At 50.3% G+C, this 23,258-nt stretch overlaps 1 protein-coding gene across 1 annotated transcript in view; it reads left to right on the top strand.

Moving 5' to 3' along the window:
- ITPKB (inositol-trisphosphate 3-kinase B) overlaps nt 1–23,258 on the top strand; it is a 95,118-nt gene that overhangs the window by 62,593 nt on the left and 9,267 nt on the right. Inside the window, exons 2-4 of the mRNA XM_054392776.1 lie at nt 12,428–12,527; nt 12,993–13,206; nt 15,954–16,158. Coding sequence (XP_054248751.1) covers nt 12,428–12,527; nt 12,993–13,206; nt 15,954–16,158 — 519 coding nt within the window. The remainder of the gene's footprint in view (nt 1–12,427; nt 12,528–12,992; nt 13,207–15,953; nt 16,159–23,258) is intronic.

Below are 23,258 nucleotides of genomic sequence, written 5' to 3'. Positions count from 1 at the left end.
GGCTGTCCTGCCTGGTCCATGTCCACCCTGCCTGGTAATAAGTCAGGCTGAACAAGCTGAGTGATGAAACATGACCCTGCTGTGAGTCTTCAGGTGGAAGGAAATCCAGCTACACCCTCCTTTCTTAGGGCTGTGAGCTCTGGGCATTTCAGCTCACATCATGGCCCATGTCAGAGAGCAAATCATTCCAGTCCCAAGGTTTTCATGTTGTCTCCTGAAGCAGACAGAAAGAAATGACCGAAAAAAGAAGTATTAGAAGCTGCTTTTTTTCACTCATTCATGTCACTTATGTGTTTGATGTCTCTGACTCAAAATGCTGCTAAGCACACTGTAAATGTAGTGGCCTGGTTTAAATCTGTAAAAACTTGCTTCAAATTTTAGAAGAGGATGTTGAGCAGCCAGTGTCCTGTGAGAAGCTCTGCCAGACTAAATAAGCCAGACTGGAAGTAACTGGGACTTTCACATCTGCCCTGGCAATGGGGTTGGGCTTGATGATCTCCAGACTTTCCTTCCAACCTCTATGATTCTATGATTCCTACTGGGCTAAGCACATGTGTTGCTTCCCCACATGTCCTGGCCCAGGGACCCCTGTTCCCAAAAGACCCAAGGGATCTCGAACATCCCGTAGGAGGACTTGGCAATGCCTACAGCTCCCATTCCACCTTGCCATTGTGTAAAAGGACAGCTTTTGTGCAAAGGTTGTTTCTTGCAAGAAGGGTGTGTCCTGCCAACCCACTGCTCACCAGGACACTCTTGTGATTTCATAGAATCATCGAATGGTTTCTGCTGGCAGGGATGTTAAAGATCTTCTAGTTCCAACCCCCCCCCCCACCATGGGCAGGTATACCTTCCAGTAGACCTGGCTGCTAAAGGCTCCTGTCCAACCTGGCCTTGAACACTTCAGTGAGGGGACAGCCATAACTTCCCTGGGCAATCTGTTCCAGTGTCCTCATTGGAAAGAATTTCTTCCTAATCTCCAGTCTAAATCTCCCCTCTTCCAGCTTAAAGCCATTCCCCCTCATCCTATCTCTACAAGCCCTTGTAAGAAGTCCCTCCCCAGCTTTCTTGTAGGCCCCCTTCAGGTACTGGAAGGCTGCTATAGGATCTCCCTGAAGACCTTATAGGTGTCCCCTGCAGGTGTCCCTTAACTTCTGGGAGATGAATCTCTTCCTCTGCAGTTTAGGGTATCTTTAGGATACCCTAAACTGCAGCTCTGGCCTTCTGAGCAGGAGTTCAAGTGGCTGGAGGCTGAGGAAGTTGCTTAGTATTGAGAAGAGTCTTCTGGTGTTGGAGAGCATGTGGGAGCTAGTAGCAGTTTGGGATTTGCATTGGCAATGCTGGGAAGGCTGAGGGAAGATCCTTCCCATGTGTCCACTTTGTGCTGTCAATGCTAGAGGAGCCCATGAGCAGAAATGACACTTTGAACCACAGAAAGACAGAGGCAAATGGTCTGGAACTGGGAAAGGCATCAACTGCAACTCTCCAGATGGAAACGGAACAGTTTCCGTCAAAGCTGATGACAAGTTCCCTGATACAGGGTCAGATCTTTGGACAGCACAGCACATTTCTGAGCTGGATGTCTTCTCTAGCTGCCTGCAGCTCTGAGCACCAGTGTGTTGCTATTCTCTCAAACCAATTCACTGAGGTGCACTTTTGGCTCCAGCAAGGATTTCTATAATCTGCTGGCTTTTGAAAGCTGAGGAAGAAGCACTCTACAGCTTAAGCAGCAGCTCACCAAAAGTGATTAAGCAGTTTCTGAATTATTCACTTACCTTCTCCAAGCTGAAAATTGCTTAACAAACCTTATTTGTATGTACTTAATGAATAACAAATACATTTCCAGAGAGCTGGATCTGTTCCCACTCAGGAAAGCAGGCTGAAGGTGTCTAATGCTGGCAATTAATTCAGCTAGCTTTACAGGAAAGTCACTTATGGCTGATCTGCATTAGGAGGTGTCCAGCTTTACTAAAGTAAAGGCCCTCCATCAGGAAGAAATGCCTCACAGAAGTGTGACCAGGATGAGGGAGATGTTTCTCCCCCTCTACTCTGCTCTCGTGAGACCCCACCTGGAGTACTGCGTCCAGTTCTTGGGTCCCCAGCACAAGAAGGATATTGAATTGCAAGAGTGGGTCCAAAGAAGGGCCATGAAGATGATCAGAGGGCTGGAGCACCTCCCCTGTAGAGGGGAAAGGCTCTGAGAGTTGGGGCCTGTAGTGACAGGATGAGGGGGAATGGCTTTGGGCTGGAAAAGGGGAGTTCTGGACTGGATATTAAGAAAAAATTTTTTTACAGTGAGAGTAGTGAGACACTGGAACAGGTTTCTCAGGGAGGCTGTGGATGCCTCCTCCCTGGAGGTGTTCAAGACCAGGTTGGACAGGCTCTGTGTCCCTGCCTTTGGTGGTCCTGGTAGGGTATTGGAACTAGAAGATCTTTAACATCCCTTCCAACCCAAACCATTCTACAAATCTATGAAGCAACCCTAGCTTCGAGACTGTTACTCTGAGCTCTAATGCAGGGTTTGCCTTCACCCCTGCTTGGGCTTTTTCAGCTTCTTTCTCTCTTTGCCAAACTGGACAGAGAGGTCTCACACTGCCTTTCCTCTCAAGCGTGGTATTGATGGGATCCCACGCTACTGCTGTGATTGGTGGGTGGACGGTGCTCTTCTTCTGCTTTGTGGGTGGGGGAGTTGCAGATGTCCTTATATGCATGCAGTGATGGGTGGCTTGTGCACCCCTGTGCAGAGATGGGTGGCTTGTGCACCCCTATGCAGTGATGGGTGGCTTGTGCACCCCTGTGCAGTGATGGGTGGCTTGTGTGCTGCTGGCTTCTACAGCCACGCTGTTTCCTTCCATTGTGATGTTGGAGGTCACTCTGAAGGACTACTGCTCACTCATCTGCCTTTGCTTCTTCTGATTCTCCTTGCCTTCATCAGGAGCAGGAAGAGGGAGCCTGCAACAAGCTCCTGTTTTGTTTTGTTTTGTTTTCCAATACACTGGAATATTTCTGTTGATGATCCAAGCAGATGTTCCTGGTTTTCAGGCCTTTTGACCTGGCACCTCTGTCATACATGCTGAGCTCTTGCAGACAGCAGGGAAGGCAGTAGCTTTACCTCTTTGACCCTCTTCCCTGGATCTTTGGTCCTGGTGGTACAGCTCCCTAGTCCCACTGGAGAAAAGGGCATTCCTCACAAAGCCAAAGGGGAGTGGCTTCTCTCCTGCAAGAGCCAAATCCTTGCTGGCTTTAATGAGATTATTCTGGAAAACAAAGTGTCTGACGTAAAAGAAATAACATACATAGCAGGATTTTTTTCTCTCTCTCTGTAAACGAGATGGAGACCTTGTAAAGTAGCAGAAGCTACTATTCACAGATTGCATCAGATTGGAAGGGACCTGCAGAGGTTGTCTTGTCCAACCCCCAGCCTGCAGTCAGCAGGGAAAACTCCAATTAGGTCAGGCTGCCCAGGGCCATATCAAGTCTGATCCTGAATGTCTCCAACCACAGATCTGGACAACCTGTTCCGGTATTTTACCACTCTCATTGTGAAGAACTTTCTCCTTATGTCCAAGCTAATGTACCCTGCTCCAGTTTAAAGCCATTGACCCTCATCTTATCACCACAAGCTCTTCTTAACAGTCCTTCCCCAGTCTTCCTTAGGCCCCCTTCAGATATTGAAATGCAGGGGTAAGCTCTCCTAGGAGCCTTTGCTTCTCCAGGCTGAACAGCCCAAACTCTTTCAGTCAGTCTTCATAAGAGAGGTGCTCCAGCCTTCTGATCATTTTTGTGGCCCTTCTCTGGACTTATGTGTCCATTTTGTGTTGGGAGCCCCAGATCTGAACACAGTACCCCAGCTGGGTCTCAGCAGAGCAGAGCAGAATGACAGATTCACCTCTCTTGATCTGCTGGCCATGCTTATTTTGCTGCAGCCCCAGCAGAAGGTTCTATGCCCCAGCTGTCAAAGCAATTTGTCTAATGGGGTCTGGGGGTTTGGACTAGAATTGCTAGGCATCCAGAAACACTTTTCAGCCATCAAACTACGTTTCCTTATATTACCTTGAGTGAAGCCTCTTATTCTTCTCAATGGCTGGTGTTGCCTCTGCTGAGGTTTGGGAGGCTGTTGAAATTTTTATTATATCCTTGTGTGAGTAAACAAAAAAAAACACCCACTGATTCAAAGCCCTCCCATGACAAGCTGCTTCTCTGGCCAAAATAAGGCTGCTTAGCCATTGAGCAGTATAGAAGCAGATGTGATGGCAAGGATGAGGGGATGAAGAGGCTATAAAGTATGGGCTGTCACTTGCTGCCACATCAGGGTCAGTGGTCACAGCCTGATGCACCCTGAAGCAGGCACTGGGCTCTTTCTGTTGCTGCCTGGTCAGAGGGAGAGTTTCAAGAAAGAAATTCTTTACAGTAAGAGGGTAGTGACACAATTGAACAGGTAGCCCAGGGTGGTTGTGAACATCCCAGCCTGGAAGTGTTCAAGGCCAGGTTGAAAGGTTGGATGAGGCCTGGTGGAAGATGTCCCTGCCCATGGCAGGGGGGTTGGCACTAGATGATCTTTAAGCTCCCTTCGAATCCAAACCATTCCGTGGTTCTATGATTCAGTGAAGGGGCCAAGAGCTGGCAAAGCTGAGAAGAGCATAACCCCAGCTCTGCTCCGCATTAGTGATTGCACTCTGGAGCATGTCATGGGAAGGTTCTTGGCCAGGATGCTGCATTTTGGTCATCCACAGGCCAGAACATGCCAGGGGAAGCATCCCACGGTACCTGTCAGCTGTGCCCTGCTGCCCCCTGTGCCCAGCACAATGAACAAAGCTGGCCTCCCTGCTTGTGGCTGGAGTGCCAAGATTTTTCCCAGTGAGGGAAACAATCATCACTAGGGAAACCTTAACTACTCCTTAAAGACCAAAAGAAAACACATTCATTCTTTTAAACATGGAAAACTAAGTGGCCTCTTTTTCCTTGGCTGCATGTGCATGGCTGTGGAGCAGGCTGACACGGAGTGAACTCTGTGGGCAAACACCCCCCCCGCCCCCCCCCCCCTCTTTCCTTGGTTATTAAAGAAGAGGGCTCTCTGGCACAAAGTCTGCCCTTCTCAGCTGCTCACCACGTTGTTTTTTAAATCATCAAGGCTCCAAATGCAAGGAGCAACTCGATGAGCCTCCTACTTGCGAGTGAAATGTCCTGGACTCCTTCTGAGCTGTGCGGAAAGCCCCTTCCCATGGGGACCCCTGTCATTGCAGCACTACTGCTGCACCTAGCATGGTAGAATCACAGAATCACAGAGTGGTAGGGGTTGGAAGGAGCCTCCAGAGACCATTGAATCCAATCCCCTGCCAAAGCAGGATCACCTAGGGCAGGCCACACAGGAATGCATTCAGGTGGGTCTTGAAAGTCTCCACAACCTCTCTGGGCACTTCTCCTTTTGGAAGAGCTGGAAGTGAAAGCAAAGAGTGGAGGGGGCCTGCTGGCCTCCACCCATGCTAGCCCCATGGGAAGGTGTTTGGGGAGTCATCCCAGCACCCAAGAAACAAGGGTGCTGGGTGTGGGGCAAGACTGGCATGATGCCTCTCCTGCACTGCTGCACTTGGGCAGCTGGGGATGTGCCAGTTGGGCCATCTGGCCATCCAGGTCTTTCAGTTCTGCAAGGAGGGTGGTTGGATGTCAGCATGCCACACAAGCAGGGGAGTGGTGGGCATTGGTGGCACTACTGTCTGCCTGCAGTTTTCCTCCATCTTTCTGATCCTAGGCTATTTCCAGAATGTCCTGGGAGAAAGGGGCTGCAGCTCTTTTCAGAATTGGGGAAAGCATTAGTTGAGCACTGCTCCCACTCTTTCCCTTTCCCTGCCCCAGCTACATCATCTTGCCTGTAACGGTGCGTGCTCTGGTTAATAAAAAGCACTGAAACACAGGTCCACCTCCTACTATTTCCAGGAACACTTGGTCTCATAAACCCATAGGAAACCATAATTTCAGCAAATAAATCACTTGCTGCTGCCTATCTGTCTGGCTGAATGCATGGAAAGGGAAGAGCACCCTGCTGGCTTGGTGCACAGGGAATAGCACCAGTGAAATTCCACCAACGTTCGTGCTGGGAAAGGAAGGCAACAGGCAGTCCCAGAAAGGCACATCTCCTTCCAGCAGACATTAGAGGAATGCCATGTGCTATAGGGAAAATGTACAACAAGCACTGAGCTCATCAGTCACTTGTGTTTAATCTAATTAAACACAATATATCCTCTGACCTTCTGTGCTGGCACTGGGCACTGAATTCTCCTCTGTTGTTCTTTCCATATGAAGCTCTATTGACTGATGGGGGAAAGCGTAGAGTTTGCTTTAAGCTCCAGATAAGTAAAGTTAAACATTGAGCAGATAAAATTGTTTTCCCAGCACTCCTCTCCCACTGACCAATTATGGGTGCTCACTGGGAGGACTTAAGTCTTCTGGCCAGTGTCCCACCCATGGCTTGGGACACCATGCTTCACGGTGAGTGAAAGCTGTAAGAAGGCAGAGGCAGGAGCAGAGTGCTGCAGAAACCTTTGATAGTGCATTTTAGGAGTTGACTCTGACAGTTGCTCAGCTTCATTTCAGAGGGCTGCAGCACCTCTCCTGTGGGGACAAGATGCAAGAGTTGGGGCTGCTCAGCCTGGGGAAGAGGAGGCTCCAGGGAGACCTTAGAGCAGCCTTTCAGTACCTGAAGGGAACTTAGAAGAAAGCTGGGGTGGGACTTTGTACGAGGGCTTGTAGTGACAGGATGAGGGTAAGGGCTTTAAGCTGGAAGAGGGGAGATTTGCCTGGGTATTAGGAAGAAATTCTTTCCAGTGAGGGTGGTGAGACACTGGAACAGGTTGCCCAGGGAGGTTGTGGATGCCCCCTTCCTGGAAGTGTTCAAAACCAGGTCGGATGAAGCCTTGAGCAACCTGGTCTAGTGGGAGGTGTCCCTACCCATGGCAGGAGGGTTGGAGCTAGATGATCTTTGAGGTCTCTTCCAGCTCAAACCACTCTCTGATTCATTTCCATGTGCCAGACAATTAAGTAAGAAGGTGCCACTCCTCGCTAAAGAGATTTCTGGAGCTATGAAATGATTTGCTGCTAGGAGAGCTAATTAGCCAACATTTACTGATACCAAAACAGGCTTTAAATTAAAAGTGTTGAATTGCAATCAGACACCTTCTGCATATTGCCTGCTTATACTGCAGGGAATGGTTTCTTCGTGTGAAGGGGTGCAGCTGGTCAGCAGGGCTTCCTGAGTTTTCTGGGGATTTGGGGGAGTGCAGGGTGCCAGGCTTCCACAAGCAGGTGCAGGCTTCCATCATGCAAGAGTTGGAAGCAGACTCAGCTTCCAGCATGACAACCTGGGTGCTCACTTCCTTGCAGGCAAAAGAGAAGAGCACGCATCTGCCCTTCACTAAGCATCACTTGAAACACCACCTGCAAAGCTGTTCTTTCCAGTGGGGTGAAAAATCCTTTAGTCTGAGCCTGGGGAGTTCTAGAATCATAAAGGTTGGAAAAGACTGCTGAGGTCCTCGAGTCCAACTGGCAACCCCACACCACCATACCCACTAAACTATGGTCATGAGTGTGGTGTAATGCAGGTAACTCCTCCCTGTATGTACACCCATGCTTCTGGAACTGTGTGCAAAGAACTCACAGAATCATAGAACTGGGAAGGTTGGAAGAGATTTTGGAGATCATCCAGTCCAACAGCTCACCTAGAGCTCACAATCCCACCACTACTGCTAAGCCATTGCCACTCAACCATGTCCCTCAGCACCACAGCCATGCATCTTTTAAAATACCTCCAGGGATGGTGACTCCACCACCTCCCTGCGTAGCCTGTTCCAATGCCTGAGAACCCTTTCAGGGAAGAAATTGTTCCTAATATCCAACCTGAATGTCTCAACTTGAGGCCAACTCCTTGAAATACAACCTAGAAGTTACAGAAAGATCCTGGAGGTGATGGCCTTGGTTAAATATTTCTCTCACATAAATAGCTTTAATGCTCCCTTTGTATCTTAGTAGAGCTGGGCAGGGCAGGAGGCAGCAACCCACTGTGCACAGAGAGGCTGTTTCCTGCATGTGGCTGTGGAGTCAAGCTGGAGTGGTGTGAACCTCGTGGCTCTGATTTTCCATGGCCAGCTGCAGAAGCCTGACACAGGGGCTGGCACAGTCAGGAACCCAAGCTGTCAACTTTGAGGTGTCTGAAAGCATGCCAGTGTTTGAGTAAATGCAGACCTCTTGCTGGAAGCTCCCAGCTGTCTCCAGTGGCTGTGAAGAATCCTGCCAGTGGTTCACACAGACATAACATCTCTCTTGAAGCTGCAGGGAAAGTAAAAAGTATGACCTTTGGGAGCAACTCCTTACCTGGGGAGAATTTTATTATCTTCAGGCAAAGGCAGTGGCAGGATCACTGAGGGCACTGGGCAGTGTTGCTCCAGCATGGTCCAGCCTCTGTCTCTCTTCTGTAGTGGGCTGACCATCCCAAAGAGTGGACAGATGAAGTAGTGTAACTACTGGTTTACAACTGGATGTTTTGTACAGATACCTACATTAAAAAAAGTAATTGGACCTGGCAGCCTGCTCTGCAAAGTGAGTTGGGCATGCTGGGCACTGACGTGCTGTGAGCTGAGGGCATGGGAGAGCTTCCTTTTGATGGAGCAAACTTTCCCTCATAACACTGGGAAGGGGCTCAGACATAAACTAAAAATCCAGCTCCTGAAGGAACTGCATAAGGAACTCATCCTCTCTCCTGCAAGCCTCTGTGAAGCTGTGGGGAACAAGGCTACATGAAGCAGAACTGCTGCTGACCCTTGTGGTGGTGACAACTTGCCTCACAGCCTTATTTCCAGTAAATTGCAAGTGACTTGAGATAGACAAAGCCACTTCAAGTCATAGAATCACTGAATCATTTTGTTTGGATGAGACCTTTTAGATAACCAAGTCCAACCATTAACCCAGCACTGCCAGGTCACCACTAAACCACATCCCTCAGCACCATATCTGTACATCTTTTAAATATCTCCAGGGATGATGACTCAACCACTTCCCTGAGCAGCCTGTTCCAGTGCTTTACAACCCTTTTTGTGGAGGTAATTTTCCTAATATCCAACCTAAACCTCTCCTGGCACACCTCGAGGCCATTCCCTCTTGTCCTGTTGCTCATTACTTGGGAGAACAAACCAACCCCCACCTTGCTACAACCTTCTTTCAGGTAGTTGTAGAGAGCAGTAAGTTCTTAAACATGTCCTTCTATCTTGGATTGTAAAAGCCTGGCCAAAGATGTGCCTGAAACTGAGTGGTGGTGCCTGTTTCACTCCATAGCAAAGGGATGGGGACATGCTACCTGTTCCTGTGCTCAGTGACCAACTTTCTGTCTTGTTCAGCTCAGCAGAAAGGTGATTGTGGGGTTTTGTGTCTCCAAGGGACTCAGAACCTGAGGGTGGTGAGACATTGGAATGGGCTGCTCAGGGAGGTTGTGGTTGGCCCCTCCGTGAAGATGTTTCAAAGAAGGGTTGGACAGGCCTTGAGCAGTCTGGTCTAGTGGAAGGTGTCCCTGCCCATGGCAGGGGAGTTGGAACTAGATGATTTTTAAGGTCCCTTCGAACCCAAACCATTCTATGATTGTCTGAAGGTGCTCTGGGAGGAGTGCCAAAGCAGAGCACATCACTCCTTGGAAAGCCCCAGCAGGGAGAAGTCAGTGTGGTTTGTTGTGCTTCAGGAGCTCCTTGCCTTCGTTCTGCCTGTGCTTTGAAGTACCTCAAGGTTCTAGCTCTAAAGTCTTGACCACTGAAAAACAAAATCTTGGCTTGGGAAGGCACATTGCCTTGGCGTGTTTCCTGGGACTGAGTGACTTATGTTGCTGTGCCATAAGTGGGGGGGGGGAGGGAGGACTCCTTCTCCTTGTTTTAGAGGAGATGGGTCGCACTCATCTGCAGGCCAAACTCCCTCAGAGACTTTTTCTTCTCCCTTTTATTTCATGACATCAGCCAGGGCTTGATGTTACTATTTTAAAAACAAAAGGAGGGGACACCCCCCCGTGCTTCCCTCCTGCTCTCTGCCAAAAGGAGAACAAAGAACAGCTAAAGCACACAAGTTCTGGCACTCTGTTTGGAAATAAAAACATTCATCCTCATGTCAGGTAGGGAACTGCCCGACCCCCCTGCCAAAGTAAGCAAGGCAGGCGGCAGAGCAAACCCATGGCACAGAGAAGCCTGGGCAAAGGGGATGCCCAGTGTCACCCTGTGCTTGGGCAGCTGCTTGCCAGACTCCTGTGCTGCTGCTGTACTGCTGCCAAGGCACGCCAGGACGCTCCCAGCCGCAGGCAGGCATCCAGGGAAGGGCCACCCTGCTCCTCCAGGGCTGGGAGGTGAGGAAGGACCTTTCTTCTCCCCCTCTCCCACCCCTGGTCCCCGCTGCACAGGCAGCCCCTGCATTTCCATGCAATGTGTCCCTGCACCCCTGGCAGGGCTGGTGCAGGGCACAGGGGTAACCAGGCTTTAGACACTAACATCTTTGTCTGGCTTCTTCCTCTCCATTGAAACATGTCAGCAGTTCCCAGCGTGGATTCCTGCGCCGTGAGTTCACCCTCGACAAGCGTCCAAACTGCAAGTCAGGGCTGCTGGCTCTTCCCTGCCAGTCTGCAAAGCGTTACTGGAACATGGGACAGTTCTCCAAACACGAGGAAGAGATTACTTGGGCTTTCTGGAAGGCTCCCTCCCATGCCTTCAGAGGGGAGCAAATGAGGATAATTTATCTGTGGGCTTCCTGCTGAACCCAGTAGCTTGCAGCAGGCAGGACTAGGCTGCCTGTTTGTCCCAGCCTCCTGCAAGAAGCCATTTTCCCATTGTCACCATTGTCTATCGCTCCCCTGATCTGTCTGCACCATTGCCTTCTGGGGCTAAGAGGTTGTTCCCTTGCTTTTTACCGGTGGCACGCTCCCCAGAACAATCCAGGGAAAACCTCTTGCAGGAAAGAGCCTTCAAAAGGAGGCTTTGGTATGTCCACTGCAGCCCTCGTTGTGGTCACATCAAGACTTTTGTGCAAGCTCCCTGGCAAGAGGCACAGCGTTTCAGCAGGGAATCGTTCTGTACAGCAGAGTTACGGATGGGCCAAAGCAGGCAGCTCAGCCATGCAGGGGTTGCCAGCATAATGGGCAAAGCAGCTGCCTTTCAGTGGGGAACAAAAGCCAGGCACCGAGCCTGTGAGTGCTTGTGTGAGCCTTGCTTGTTCATCCTGGGAGCTGGAGTGGAGTTTTGTGGCCAGGGTCCTTTCCTGGGAACCCTGTGTTCTGGGCTCCCTTCCCTGCTCCATCTGTCCTGATCTAATGTGGTATCCAAGAATGGGTTAATCTTCCTGCTTGTGTGAGCCTCTCTTGTTCATCCTAGGAGCTGGAGTTGAGTTTTGCAGCCAGGGTCCCTTCCTGGGAACCTGTGTTCTGGGCTCCCTTCCCTGCTCCATCTAATGTGGTACCCAAGAATGGGTTAATCTTCTGCCGCTTCTACAGAGGGATCAGAGAATCACAGAATGGTAGGGGTTGGAAGGGACCTCTGGAGAGCATTGAATCCAACCCCTCTGCCAAGGCAGGTTCACCTACAGAAGGTCACAGAGGAACACATCCAGGCTTGTTTTGAATGTTTCCAGTGATGGAGGCTCTACCACCTCTCTGGGCAGCCTGTTCCAGTGCTCTGTGATCCTTAAATTAAAGAATTTCCTCCTCATGTTTAGAAGGAACTTCCTCTGTTCAAGTCTGTGTCTGTTACCCCTTGTCCTGTCACTAGGCACCACTGAAAAAAGCCTGGTCCCATCTTCCTGACAGCCACCCTTTCAGTATTTCAAAGCATTGATGAGATCCCCCTTCCAGACCAAATTCTCTCAGTCTCTCCTCATAAGAGAGATGTTCCAATCCCCTCAGCATCTTTGTAGCCCTTTTCTGTACCCTCTCCAGCAAGTCCCTGTCCTTCTTGAATTTGGGACCCCAGAACTGGACAGAATATTCCAGATGTGGCCTCACCAGCACAGGGTAGACTGGGAAAAGAACCTCCCTCCACCTGCTTGCCACAGTCTTTTAATGCACCCCAGGATGCTATTGGCCTTCTTGGCCACAAGACAAGGATGCAGGGAACAGAGACAAAGTAATGAGGATGGCTGGACCCTCTGCAGCAGAAGAAGCCAAGAGGAACAACAGTGTAATGCCATGCACTTGAGTCAAGTTACTCATGGTTTTTGAATGTGAAGTTGAAGCCCAGCGGCTCCAGCTTGGCACAGGGCAGTGGGAAAAGAGCAGATTTTCTGCCTCCGTCCTGTCCTGGCTCTGCTGCCTCCTCCCCTGTCCAAAACAGCTTTGTGCTGCCTGAAGTGACTTTACTGACAGTGAAGGCTTCAAGCTTTGCATTCACCTTCATGGTTTTTTATTTTTTTTTTCTCCCCTTAGAGCAAGTCATGGAGGAAGATCAAGAATATGGTGCACTGGTCCCCATTTGTGATGTCTTTCAAGAAGAAGTACCCTTGGATCCAGCTAGCAGGACATGCAGGTGTGGAGCATGGGGTGGGGCAGAGCAGTGGAAACTGGTTAATGAGCTCTGTTGGCCAGCATTGCTTCTGGCTGTTGCATAAATGTCATGGATTTCAGCTTATAGAATCATACAGTGGATATGGCTCTGAGCAACCTGATCTAGTGTGGGTGTCCGTGCCCATGTCAGGGGGGTTGGAACTAGATGATCCTTGAGGTCCCTTCCAACCCTAACAATTTTGTGATTCTGTAAAGATCATCTAGTTCCAGTCCCCTTGCCACGGGCAGGGACACCTTCCACTAGACCAGATTGCTCAGGGCCTTATCCAACCTTACCTTGAACACCTCCAAGGAGGGGGCATCAACAACCTCCCTGGGCTTCCAAGATGCTGGCTTCCAAGATGCTGGGCTGCTCTTCTTGTTTTGGGAAAGCACAGCATGATCCTCCATGCAAAGCAAGTGCTATGCTGTCCCTTGTCACCCTCAGGTAGTTTCAAGGCGGCGGCCAACGGCAGGATACTGAAGAAGCACTGTGAGTCGGAGCAGCGCTGCCTTGACCGCCTGATGAACGATGTCCTGAAGCCCTATGTCCCTGCCTACCACGGTGATGTCGTGAAGGATGGGGAGAGATACAACCAGATGGAAGATCTTCTGGCTGAGTTTGACTCCCCCTGTGTTATGGACTGCAAAATGGGAGTCAGGTGAGTGCCTCTGGGGATGTCATTTGGGTTTTAGGATGAGATTTGTAAGATTCATAGAATGGTTTGGGTCAGAGGGGACTTTGAAGGTTGTCTACTTTCAACCCCCCTGGCATTGGCAGGGATACCTTGCACTAGACCAGATTGCACAAGGCCTCGTCCAACCTGGCCTTGAACATCTCCAGGGAGGCGAGATCCATGACCTGCCTGGGCAGTTTATCACAGTGTCTCAAAGCAAATCATAGAATCATAGAATGGTCTGGGTTGGAAGGGACCTCCAAAGGTCATCTAGTCCAACCCCTCTCAGCAGGAGCATCCTCAACTACATCAGGCTGCCCAGAGCCCTGTCAAGCCCCACTTTGAGTATTCTCCAGGGATGGGGCCTCAACCACCTCCCTGGGCAACCTGTTCCAGTGTTCCTCCACCCTCATAGTAAAGAACCTGTTCCTAATATCCAATCTAAATCTGCTCTTCTCTAGTTCGAAGCTATTGCTCCTTGTCCTGTCACTGCAAGGCTTTGTAAAATGCATCTCCTGAATAAAACACTCTGAAACACACAAGTGAGAACACCAGGCTCACGTGTCTTCAGGAGGAGCTAAGCTAACAGTGTGAGAAAAAGAGCCATGGGGAAGCCTGGGAAGGACACACCAGAATCTCTCATTCTCTGTTGACTGACCAGAGCTCTGGGAAAGTGGTTTGGTGCAGTGGAGGGGACAGCACTCTGGGTTTATGTACACCAGAATGATGCAGTAGCTTCTAGGAGGATGGTGACCTGCCTCTCTGCCACAGTCTACAGCCAAGGGACAGGGAGCAAAAGTTGTGGGAGATCCTACCCAAGGTGGCAGAAGGGTGAAAGTTACTTGAATGGCACAGCTTTGGTGAGCTAGAAGCTTTCCCTCTGCTCATCCTTTGCTCCCACGCACACTTGAGGGACAAAATGTCTGTGCTAAGCAGCTTAGTGCCTTTCATGCAAAGTCCTCACAATGTTTCCTGAGAGATGAGCAACATTACCCACAGCCTCCTTGAGAACCCCCTACAACTATGCCAAGATCCCAGGCTGCAGCCACTTGGCCAGCAGCAGCTTTTGAGCTCGCAACGCAACAGCTGATGAGGGTGTCCCAGAGCAAATGTGAGCAGGGCTGGTGTGACCCCAGGCAGCTGCCAGATTGGGAGCAGCCTTGGGTCACTGCTTGAGCCTGGGTCTGCTGCAGATTGGCAGTAGGGCAGGTTGAGACCCCCCTTGCTGGCCCTGGTGGTGGAGACGCCTGCGCTGCTGGAAAAGCTGATGGTTTCTGTGGGAGGGAGGAATCTTTTTTTTTTTTTTTCCCTCTCCTGAATTCCCAATGTGAAACTCAAACTGGTGTGTTGGGCTGTCAGCGGGGAAGAGGAGAGGAATACTTTCCATCAAAGGGGTGGAGAGAAGAGCTGGGGGCCCCAGCACAGCCATATGGCTCCAGCTGGCACAAACCATGCTGCTGGAGGAAGGACATGGGACCCAACATGCTCCCAGAGATGACAGCCACCAGATGAAGACCTGCCTGGGGTGCTCCTGTGGTCAGTTGCCCCTGGGAGGGGGAAAGCCTCCTGCACACAAATCACACAGATTTGGGCTAAGATAGGCAGAGCAGGCAAGGGAGCAATGTGCCAGGGATTATCATCATTACGTAATATGGATGAATGTGGTGATTCTCCCTCTCTACTCTGCTATCGTGAGACCCCACCTGGAGTACTGTGTCCAGTTCTGGGGTCCCTAGCACAAGAAGGACATAGAACTGCTGGAGTGGGTCCAGAGAAGGGCCATGAAGATGATCAGAGGGCTGGAGCACCTCCCCTGTGGGAACAGGCTGGGAGAGTTGGGGCTATTCAGCCTGGAGAAGAGAAGGCTCCAGGGTGACCTTACCACAGCCTTCCAGTATATGAAGGGGGCATACAGAAAAACTGTGGAGGGACTTTTTATAAGAGCCTGCAGCCTGTGGTCCTAGGGGTTATGGCAAGGACCTGGCCAAGGCTGCATCCCTTCCTCTGCTCTGCCCTGTGCAGGAAGCTTTCAGCAAGGTGGCCTCGTGTGAGAACCCCCTGCTCAGCAGCCCTCACAGGGTGAGGGATGGGGAAGCACAGGAGAGGCACAGAAGTGGCAGGGCACCACCTCTTTCTGTCACCTCCTTTCCCCCAAATCCAAACTGCTCTACACCTCCCACTAGCCATGCCCAGCTCTGCAGAGGAGAAGGAGAGAGCAGCAGCCACCACATTGGCCAGACCTTGGAGAAAGCAGCAGCTAGTGCTGAGGGCTGGGACGCACCAACCTCCCTCTTGCCTTCAACTCTGTCGGGCCCAGGGTCTGTGGGCAGTTTCCTAGGCATGTCTTGAAAGCCATGTTTAGTTTCTGAGAGCCACTAAGTTGGTGTTTATGTTTGCTGAGCATAGCATTGGAGGACAGGTCCCCCAGGACCATGGGGTGGCATCAGGAGGCTGCCAGTGGGGCGACAGCAGCACTGTGGGCACCTGTGAGAAATCACCTCCCTTCTGTCGCCAAACTGGCTGTGGTTACTTGATGAATTGAAAAGGTCTCAGGTGGGGTGCTAACTAAGTCAGGATCAATTAACTCATAATGAGGCTTACTCCACTACTTCCTGTGCTGCCCTATTCCCTAGGGATCTCCTGGGCACGCCTGATTTCTGAGCAAGGGGCTGCTGTGGATATGTAGCAGCCATGGCCCTGCTAATGTGTGTTCCCCACCTCACTCCTTGCAGGACATACTTGGAGGAGGAGCTGATAAAGGCCCGGAAGAAGCCGAGCCTGAGGAAGGACATGTACCAGAAGATGATTGAGGTGGACCCTGACGCCCCCACCGAGGAGGAGAACGTGCTGAGGGCGGTCACCAAGCCCCGCTACATGCAGTGGAGGGAGACCATCAGCTCAACTGCCACCCTGGGCTTCAGAATTGAGGGGATAAAGGTGAGAGTGCTCCTCAGAGCAGGGACAACAGCTGCTGGGAGTTGAACCAAACTCACACAGCCACATGCATGCAGCAGGCTAGTGGCAAGACCGTGTCAGATCAGGACATCCCTGGCTCCTGCAGCCAAACCACTCTTGTCAGGCACTGGGGCAGCACTGCTCTTCTGAGAGGGCAGCTGAGCTCAGGGCATCGATGCAAGAGGACAGTTTTAGCCATAATCTCATTAAATCAGCTGCTTGGTTGGTTTCCCTGACTGTGAAATGCCAAGTGCTGTCCTCTGACTTGAAGACTCAAAGGAGTTGTTTGCTTTTGGTACTGCTGTGCTGCTAGGCTGAGCCATTAATCCAGAGCCCAGCTTGAACGTGTGCCAGCCTGTGGTTGGAGCTGAGAGCTTAGCTGCAGCCAGTCAGGAGGCTCTCCTTGCATCCCTGTCTGGAAAAATGCAGCACCTGAGCGTTGTGAAATGGGGTAAACACAAGCAGCAGCATTTTCTGCTGGCACCTGCAGCCATGTGTTACCTGCTGACTGCTCAGAGCAGTGCTCACCTTTCTGGAAATACCTACTGGGATGTTTTTGTGTCACCATTAGATGAGGCAGCCCAGAAGTTTTTTTTTTCCTGGCAAGCAGATTTTGTGGAGAGAAAGAGATGTCTGGGATTGGCACTTGAAGAGAATTAGGTCTGTAGCCACAGAGCAGTTGTATTAGTAACAGAAGGCTTGCAATAGCCTTTCAATAGCAGATGATTTAAAGATTCCACACCCTCTCTGGGCAGCCTGTTCCAGTGCCCTGTGACCCTCACCTTAGTTTCTCCTCATGCTGAGGTGGAACTTCCTGTGCTCCAGCTTATACCCCTTGTTCCTTGTCCTGTCATTGGGCACCACCAAAAAGAGCCTGCCACCTTCATCTTGGCACCTACCCCTCAGACATTTATAGACATTAGTAAGATCCCCTCTCAGCCTTCTCTTCTCCAGACAAACAGCCCCAGGGCTCTCAATCTTTCTTCACAGGGGAGATGTTCAAGTCCCTTAATCACCCTCATAGCTCTCTGTTGGACTCCAGTAGATCCCTGTCTCTCTTGGACTGGGGACCCCAAAACTGGAAACAGTATTCCAGGTGTGGTCTTACCAGGGCAGAATAGAGGGGGAAGAGAACCTCCCTAGACCTCTTGATGTATCCCAGGATGCCACTGGCCCTCTTGGCCACAAGAGCACACTTCTGTCCCATGGAGAACTTATTGTCCAACCAGGACTCTGCAGACTACCATGAGTGATCCTGCTCTGGCAGGAAGGTTGGACTTGGATGATCTCTGGAGGTCCCTTCCAACCTCTAATCTGCTGTGATGCTGTGACTCCAAGGTCTTTCTCCATGGGGCTGCTTTCCAGCAGGATGACCCCTAGTCTGTACTGGTGCCCGGTGTTCTTCCTCCCCAGGTGTAGGACTCTGCACTTGTCCTTATTGAACTTCATGAGATTCTCCTTCACCTGGCTCCCCAGCCTGTCCAGATCTTGTTGGATGGCTGCACAGCCTTCCAGTGTGTCAGCCACCCCCCAGTGTGGTATCATCATCAAACTTGCTGAGGGTACTCTCAATCCTCTCATCCAGGTCATAGATGCAGATATTGAATAAAGCTGGACCCAGTACTGATCCTTGGGGAACACCACTGGCCACAGGCTTCCAACTAGGCTCTGTGCCACTGATCACAACTCTCTGAACTCTGTTGTTGAGCCAGTTACCAGCCCACCTCACAGTCCAGTCATCTAACCCACTTTTCTTGAGTTTACCTACAAGGAAGTTATGGGAGATAGCATCAAAAGCCTTACTGAAGCCAAGGTAGATGATATCCACTGCTCTCACTTCATCTGCCCGTTTGGTCATGCCTTTGTAGAAGGCTGTCAGATTTGTCAAGCAAGATTTCCCCTTTGTGTATCCACCTTGGCTACTCCTGATAACCTTTTTCCTTTCGTGTGGTTAGAGATGGTCTCCAGAACGAGCTGCTCCATCACCGTTCCAGGATGGGGGTGAGGCTGACTGGTCTGTCGTTGCCCAGGTCTTCCTTCTTGTCCTTTTTGAAGACTGGAGTGACACTGGCCCTCTCCCAGTCCTCAGGCACCTCCCCTGTTCTCCAGGATCATTCAAAAATGATGGAGAGTGGTACAGCAACACCATCAGCCAGCTGCCTTGGCACTTGTGGGCGCACCCCATCGGGGCCCATGGATCTGTGTGATTTTATTCCATCCAAGCAATCTCTAACCCAATCCACACCGGCCAGTGGAGTCTTTCTCCCTCCAGTTTTGCTCCCTTACCTCCACTGTCTGAGAATCCTGAGGGCTTAGCAGTAAAGATTGAGGCAAAGAAGGCATTCAGTAATTCCACCGTCATCGGTTGCCACGTTTAACAGTGGATCCACTTTTTCCCTCTTCTTCCTTTTACTGTTGATGGATTTAAAGGAGCCCTTCTTGTTATCTTTCACTTTCCTACCCAGATTAAGTTCCAAGAGAGCCTTGGCCTCCCTTGTTGCATCTCAGCAGGCTCTGACAGTATTTTTATAATCCTCCCACTGACCAGATCCTTTTTCCACTTGTTGTGGACTTCCCTCTTCTGTTTGAATTTTTCCAGCAGCTCCTTATTTATCCATGCAGGTCTCCTGCCTCCTCTACTGTTTTTTTTTTTTTTCCAGGGATATACAATTTTCTTGAGCTTGGAGGAGGTGATGTTTGAATATTAAGCAGCTCTGTTGGACCCCCTTATCTTCCAGAGCTTGACCTAAGGAATACTTCTAAGCAGGTCTTTGAATAAGATGAAGTTAGCCCTCCTAAAGTCCAGGGTAGAAGTTTCACTATTTGCCCTGCTTCTTTCCCTAAAAACACTGAACTCTATCATGTCATGGCCACTACAGCCAAAGCTGCCTCCTGCCTTAATGCCCATGACCAGACCTTCTTTGTTTGTTAATACATGGTCCAGGAATATTTATAATCCAACACCATCCATCCCTGTGATTCTATGATGTGTGGCAAAATCAGGTCCTAGTGAACTACTTGCAATGAAAACATTGGGGAAAAAAACCCCAAACAAACAAACCAAGCCAAATCATATTCCCACGCAGGCCAAAAAACACTGTGGAGGCAAATAAAAGCCATAAAGGATTGGTGAGAGTTGCACTTCTGCTTACACTTCCATAAACGAGCAGCTGCATGGTGTGAGCAGTGGATTTTAGTGGTTTTTTTTTTCCAAAGAGGTGAGGCAGCCCTGTAATTGAAAAATGTTGAGAAGTGCTGGCCTGCAAGAGTAATCCTCCTCCTCCTGCTGCTGCTCTAGGGGCTAACTAATTTAATCAAGGCTCTAATTACTTTAATTCTCCTGAAATCTCTCAGCTTCTTGATTATTTTCCCATAAGCTAAGGCATTAGCAGTTCATGCTTGCCCTGGCTGGCTTTACTTTCCAGCAGGGCTGGAGAGCTGGTGGTGTTGTATTTGCCCTATGTCTGGGCTCGAGTCTCTGTACTGGGGAAGGTACCTTCAGTGACCTGAGCTGCTGCTGAGCCCTCTCAGGGAATTGCAGCCAGGTATTATTATTTCATGCTATGTCTCCCCATGTTTTCATTCCTGCTGTATATATTTTCCTGGGAAGAGCAAAGGTCAGTCAGCCCTCTGATTGAGGCTGGAAGCTGATCCAGGAGAGCACACTGCTGTGCAAGGAAGGGCGGGATTTGGCCCTGGGCACGTGGGCTGGAAGGGGGCACAGGGGAAGGAAGGTGAGCAGCAGCAAAGAGAATCACAGAATTGTTTTGCTTGGAAAAGACTTCTAAGGTCATCAAGCCCAACCATCAACCTAACACCACCGTGGCCATTAAACCATGTCCCAAAGTGCCATGGACACTCGTTTCTTGAACACCTCCAGGGATGGTGACTTCACCACCTCCCTGGACAGCCTCTTCCAATGCCTTTGGGACTGCACAGGCAGGTGAGGTGAGCATGCAGCTCAGGGCTGGAAATGAGAACCCTTCCTGGCTGAGCTTTTCTTTTCCCAGGTAACCATGAGGATCCAGTCCTTCCTCTTTAAAATGGAAATGTTCCTCTGAAAAAAGCAATAATGACACTCATCTAACTTTCTGGAGTGGCTTGTAGCTGTTAGGAACAGCAACTATTAATAAAATTACCCTAGTAAAAGTAACTTGAGTGATCCTTGGTGACCCGTGGAAGCTTATTGGAGCTCACTCCAAGAAGTTTCATTATTTGGTGTTCTGCTGGTTTAAAAATGAAGAATTTTTTTTTTTTAATTAGAAAAGGAAAAGAGTTGATGGTTTAGAAGCCAGTTGGTAGTGTGTCTTCTGTAAGAGTACGACAGTTAACTCAATCCAGAGTAATAGGAATGGGTTGCCCAGGTAAGTTGTGGATGCCTCCTCCCTGGGGGGTGTTCAAGGCCAGGTTGGATGAGGTCTTGAATAGCTGAGTCTAGTTGAGAGGTGTCTTGCCCCATGGCAGGGAGGTTGGAGTAGGTATCTCTGAGGTCCCTTCCAACCTAAACCATTCTTATAGAATCATAAAATTGTTAGGGTTGGAAGGGACCTCAAGGATCATCTAGATCCAATCCCCTGCCATGGGCAGGGACACCTCACACTAGAGCAGGTTGCTCAGAGCCACATCCAGCCTGGCCTTAAAAACCTCCAGGAATGAGGCTTCTACCACCTCCCTGGGCAACCTGTTCCAGTGTCTCACTTATGATTCTAAATCTCACTTCCAAACTCCTGCTCTGGTCTGAGAGTCACTCCCCATTGCCTACAGCAAGGCCATGGTGGGACAATATTCCCTGGATCTGGGGGGGTTTGTGGTGTCCCAGAACCAACCCAAAAGCCCTCTCCTGACTTTGTTACAGGCAGCTCTTGAGCACCATTCCAGGCCAGACGCAGCGGCAGAGGGAGCGCTGGCTGACCTGAAGCCTGCCTCGGTGACACCGGTGCAAATCGGAATCACTGGTGGGGTGGAGGTTGCCATAGTCCTTATCAGCCCCCTCACATTTCTGCTGTGTGGAAAAGCCAGCACCCTGGGGGCTTGGACACCTGTGAATGTCGAGGCAGCAGCGTCTGGCTGGGCGAGGAAAGGGCGGGAGGCGGATAATGACGGGAGCAGCACTCTGGACAGGCTGGTTTGGCTTTCCTGAAGCCTAGATGGCCTTATCTGGAAGGCCACCTGTGATTGTCATTTATTTTTAGAAGCACTTAGAAGTCCATCTCCTTTCTTGGATGCTTTGTGTAAAGTTGGGCTATTTACATGTGAAGTCAATGCTCTGGCACTTCTCCAAACTGATATCTATCATCCCCTGGGGATGGGGTGGATTTCTGAGCTGCCATATTGCAGCTCACATGGTGTAGTGCCCTTCCACGACATGTCATGCACATGCCACCAGAGCATCCTTGATGAGGCCTCCTGCTTCTGCTGCTGCAGCCTACTGCCTCATGAGAACCAGTGTGGTCCACCAACAGGGAGGTCTCCAGCGAGAAGGTTGTCCCTGGCCCTTGCTGGTGCAGGCTCTACCAGTCTTTAGCCTTGCTTTTACACCATGTGGCAGCACTGGTGCAGGGGCAGAAAATCATAGGATCATAGAATGGTTTGGGTTGGTAGGGACCTTAAAGATCATCCAGTTCCAACCCCCCTGCCATGGGCAGGAACACCTTCCACTAGACCAGGTTGAGCAAGACCCTGTCCAAACTGGCCTTGAACACTTCCAGGGAAAGGGCATCCACAACCCTCCTAAGCAACCTGTTCCAGTGTCTCACCACCCTCATTGGAAAGAATTTCTTCCTAATACCCAGGCAAATCTCCCCTCTTCCAGCTTAAAGCCATTCCCCCTCATGCCCTTGTAAAAAGGCCCTCTCCAGCTTTCTTGTAAGCTCCTTTCAGGTACTGGAGGGCTGCTCTGTCCAAGCTGGCCCTGAACACCTCCAGAGATGGTCAGGTTGGGTCCAGAGTGGTTTAAAGCTCTGCAAAGAAAGCTTTTTCTGGAAACTAAGACCTTTCACATCTTGCTTTTGATACCACCTTTGTTAACACCTGCACAAAACACAAGCTGGAAGTTGGAAGTGTGCTGTGTAATTCATCCCAAACTGCACATCAGCTGTGGGTTTGGGTCTGGGCTCCCCTTGCCTGTCTTGCAGCCAGGGTGCTTGGCTTTCCCTCTAACTGGACTGGCCACCATGCCCACAGCTAGCCTCTATCTAGAGGGATGGACTTGTCCCCAGCCCAGGGCACTGCCCTGGATGGGTCTCAAAATGCTGCCACCATTCCTTGGGGCAGGTGATTTCATTGTGCTCTTTTCCTTCCCCAGCTTCTGCTCTGCTTCTTCATCCTTACCTCATCTTCCCCAACTCACAGGATGTCTTCTTGGCCTCTGTCCCTTTGCTCTATTGTGTGCAAATGAGCTGTCCAGAGCAGTGGGATGGAGCTCTGCAAGTGGAGCTGTGAGCAGGAGCACGTGTGGTTTAAAATAGCCTCTGTATCCAGGAAGGCAGCTCTGCCTGCCTGACCTGCAGCTGCTCTGGACAATGAAACGTGCTGCTCTAAACATCAAGAGCCCAGCAGTTGGGGGGAAATGGAATAGAATAAAATAGAATTGTTTCAATTGGAAAAGACCTCTCAGACCATCAGGTCCAACCATCTCTAACTCCACCAAGGCCATTACACTGTGGCCCATGCCCATATGTTTCTTGAACACCTCCAGAGAGGGTGATGCCACCACCTCCCTGAACAGCTTGTTCAAGTGCCTGACCACTCTTCCAGGAAAGAAATTTTTCCTAATATCCAACCTAACCTTTTCCTGGCACAATTTCAGGCCATTTCCTCTCATTCTATCACCTGATACTAGAGAGAAGAGACCAACCCCCACCTCACTCCAGCCTCCTTTCAGGGAGCTGTAGGGAGCAATGAGGTCCTCTCTCAGCCTTCCATTCTCCAGACTAAACAATCCCAGTTTCCTCAGCCACTCCTCACCAGACCTGTTCTCCAGACCCTTCACCAGCTTTGTTGCCTTGCTCTGGACACACTCCAGCAGCTCAATGTCTTGATGGGTCTTGAAAGTCTACAGAGAAGAAGACTCCACAACTTCT

This window comes from Indicator indicator, chromosome 2 (genome assembly GCF_027791375.1).
Source record: "Indicator indicator isolate 239-I01 chromosome 2, UM_Iind_1.1, whole genome shotgun sequence".
In the NCBI taxonomy this organism is placed as follows: domain Eukaryota; kingdom Metazoa; phylum Chordata; class Aves; order Piciformes; family Indicatoridae; genus Indicator; species Indicator indicator.
This window is presented reverse-complemented; position numbering and strand designations above follow the sequence as displayed.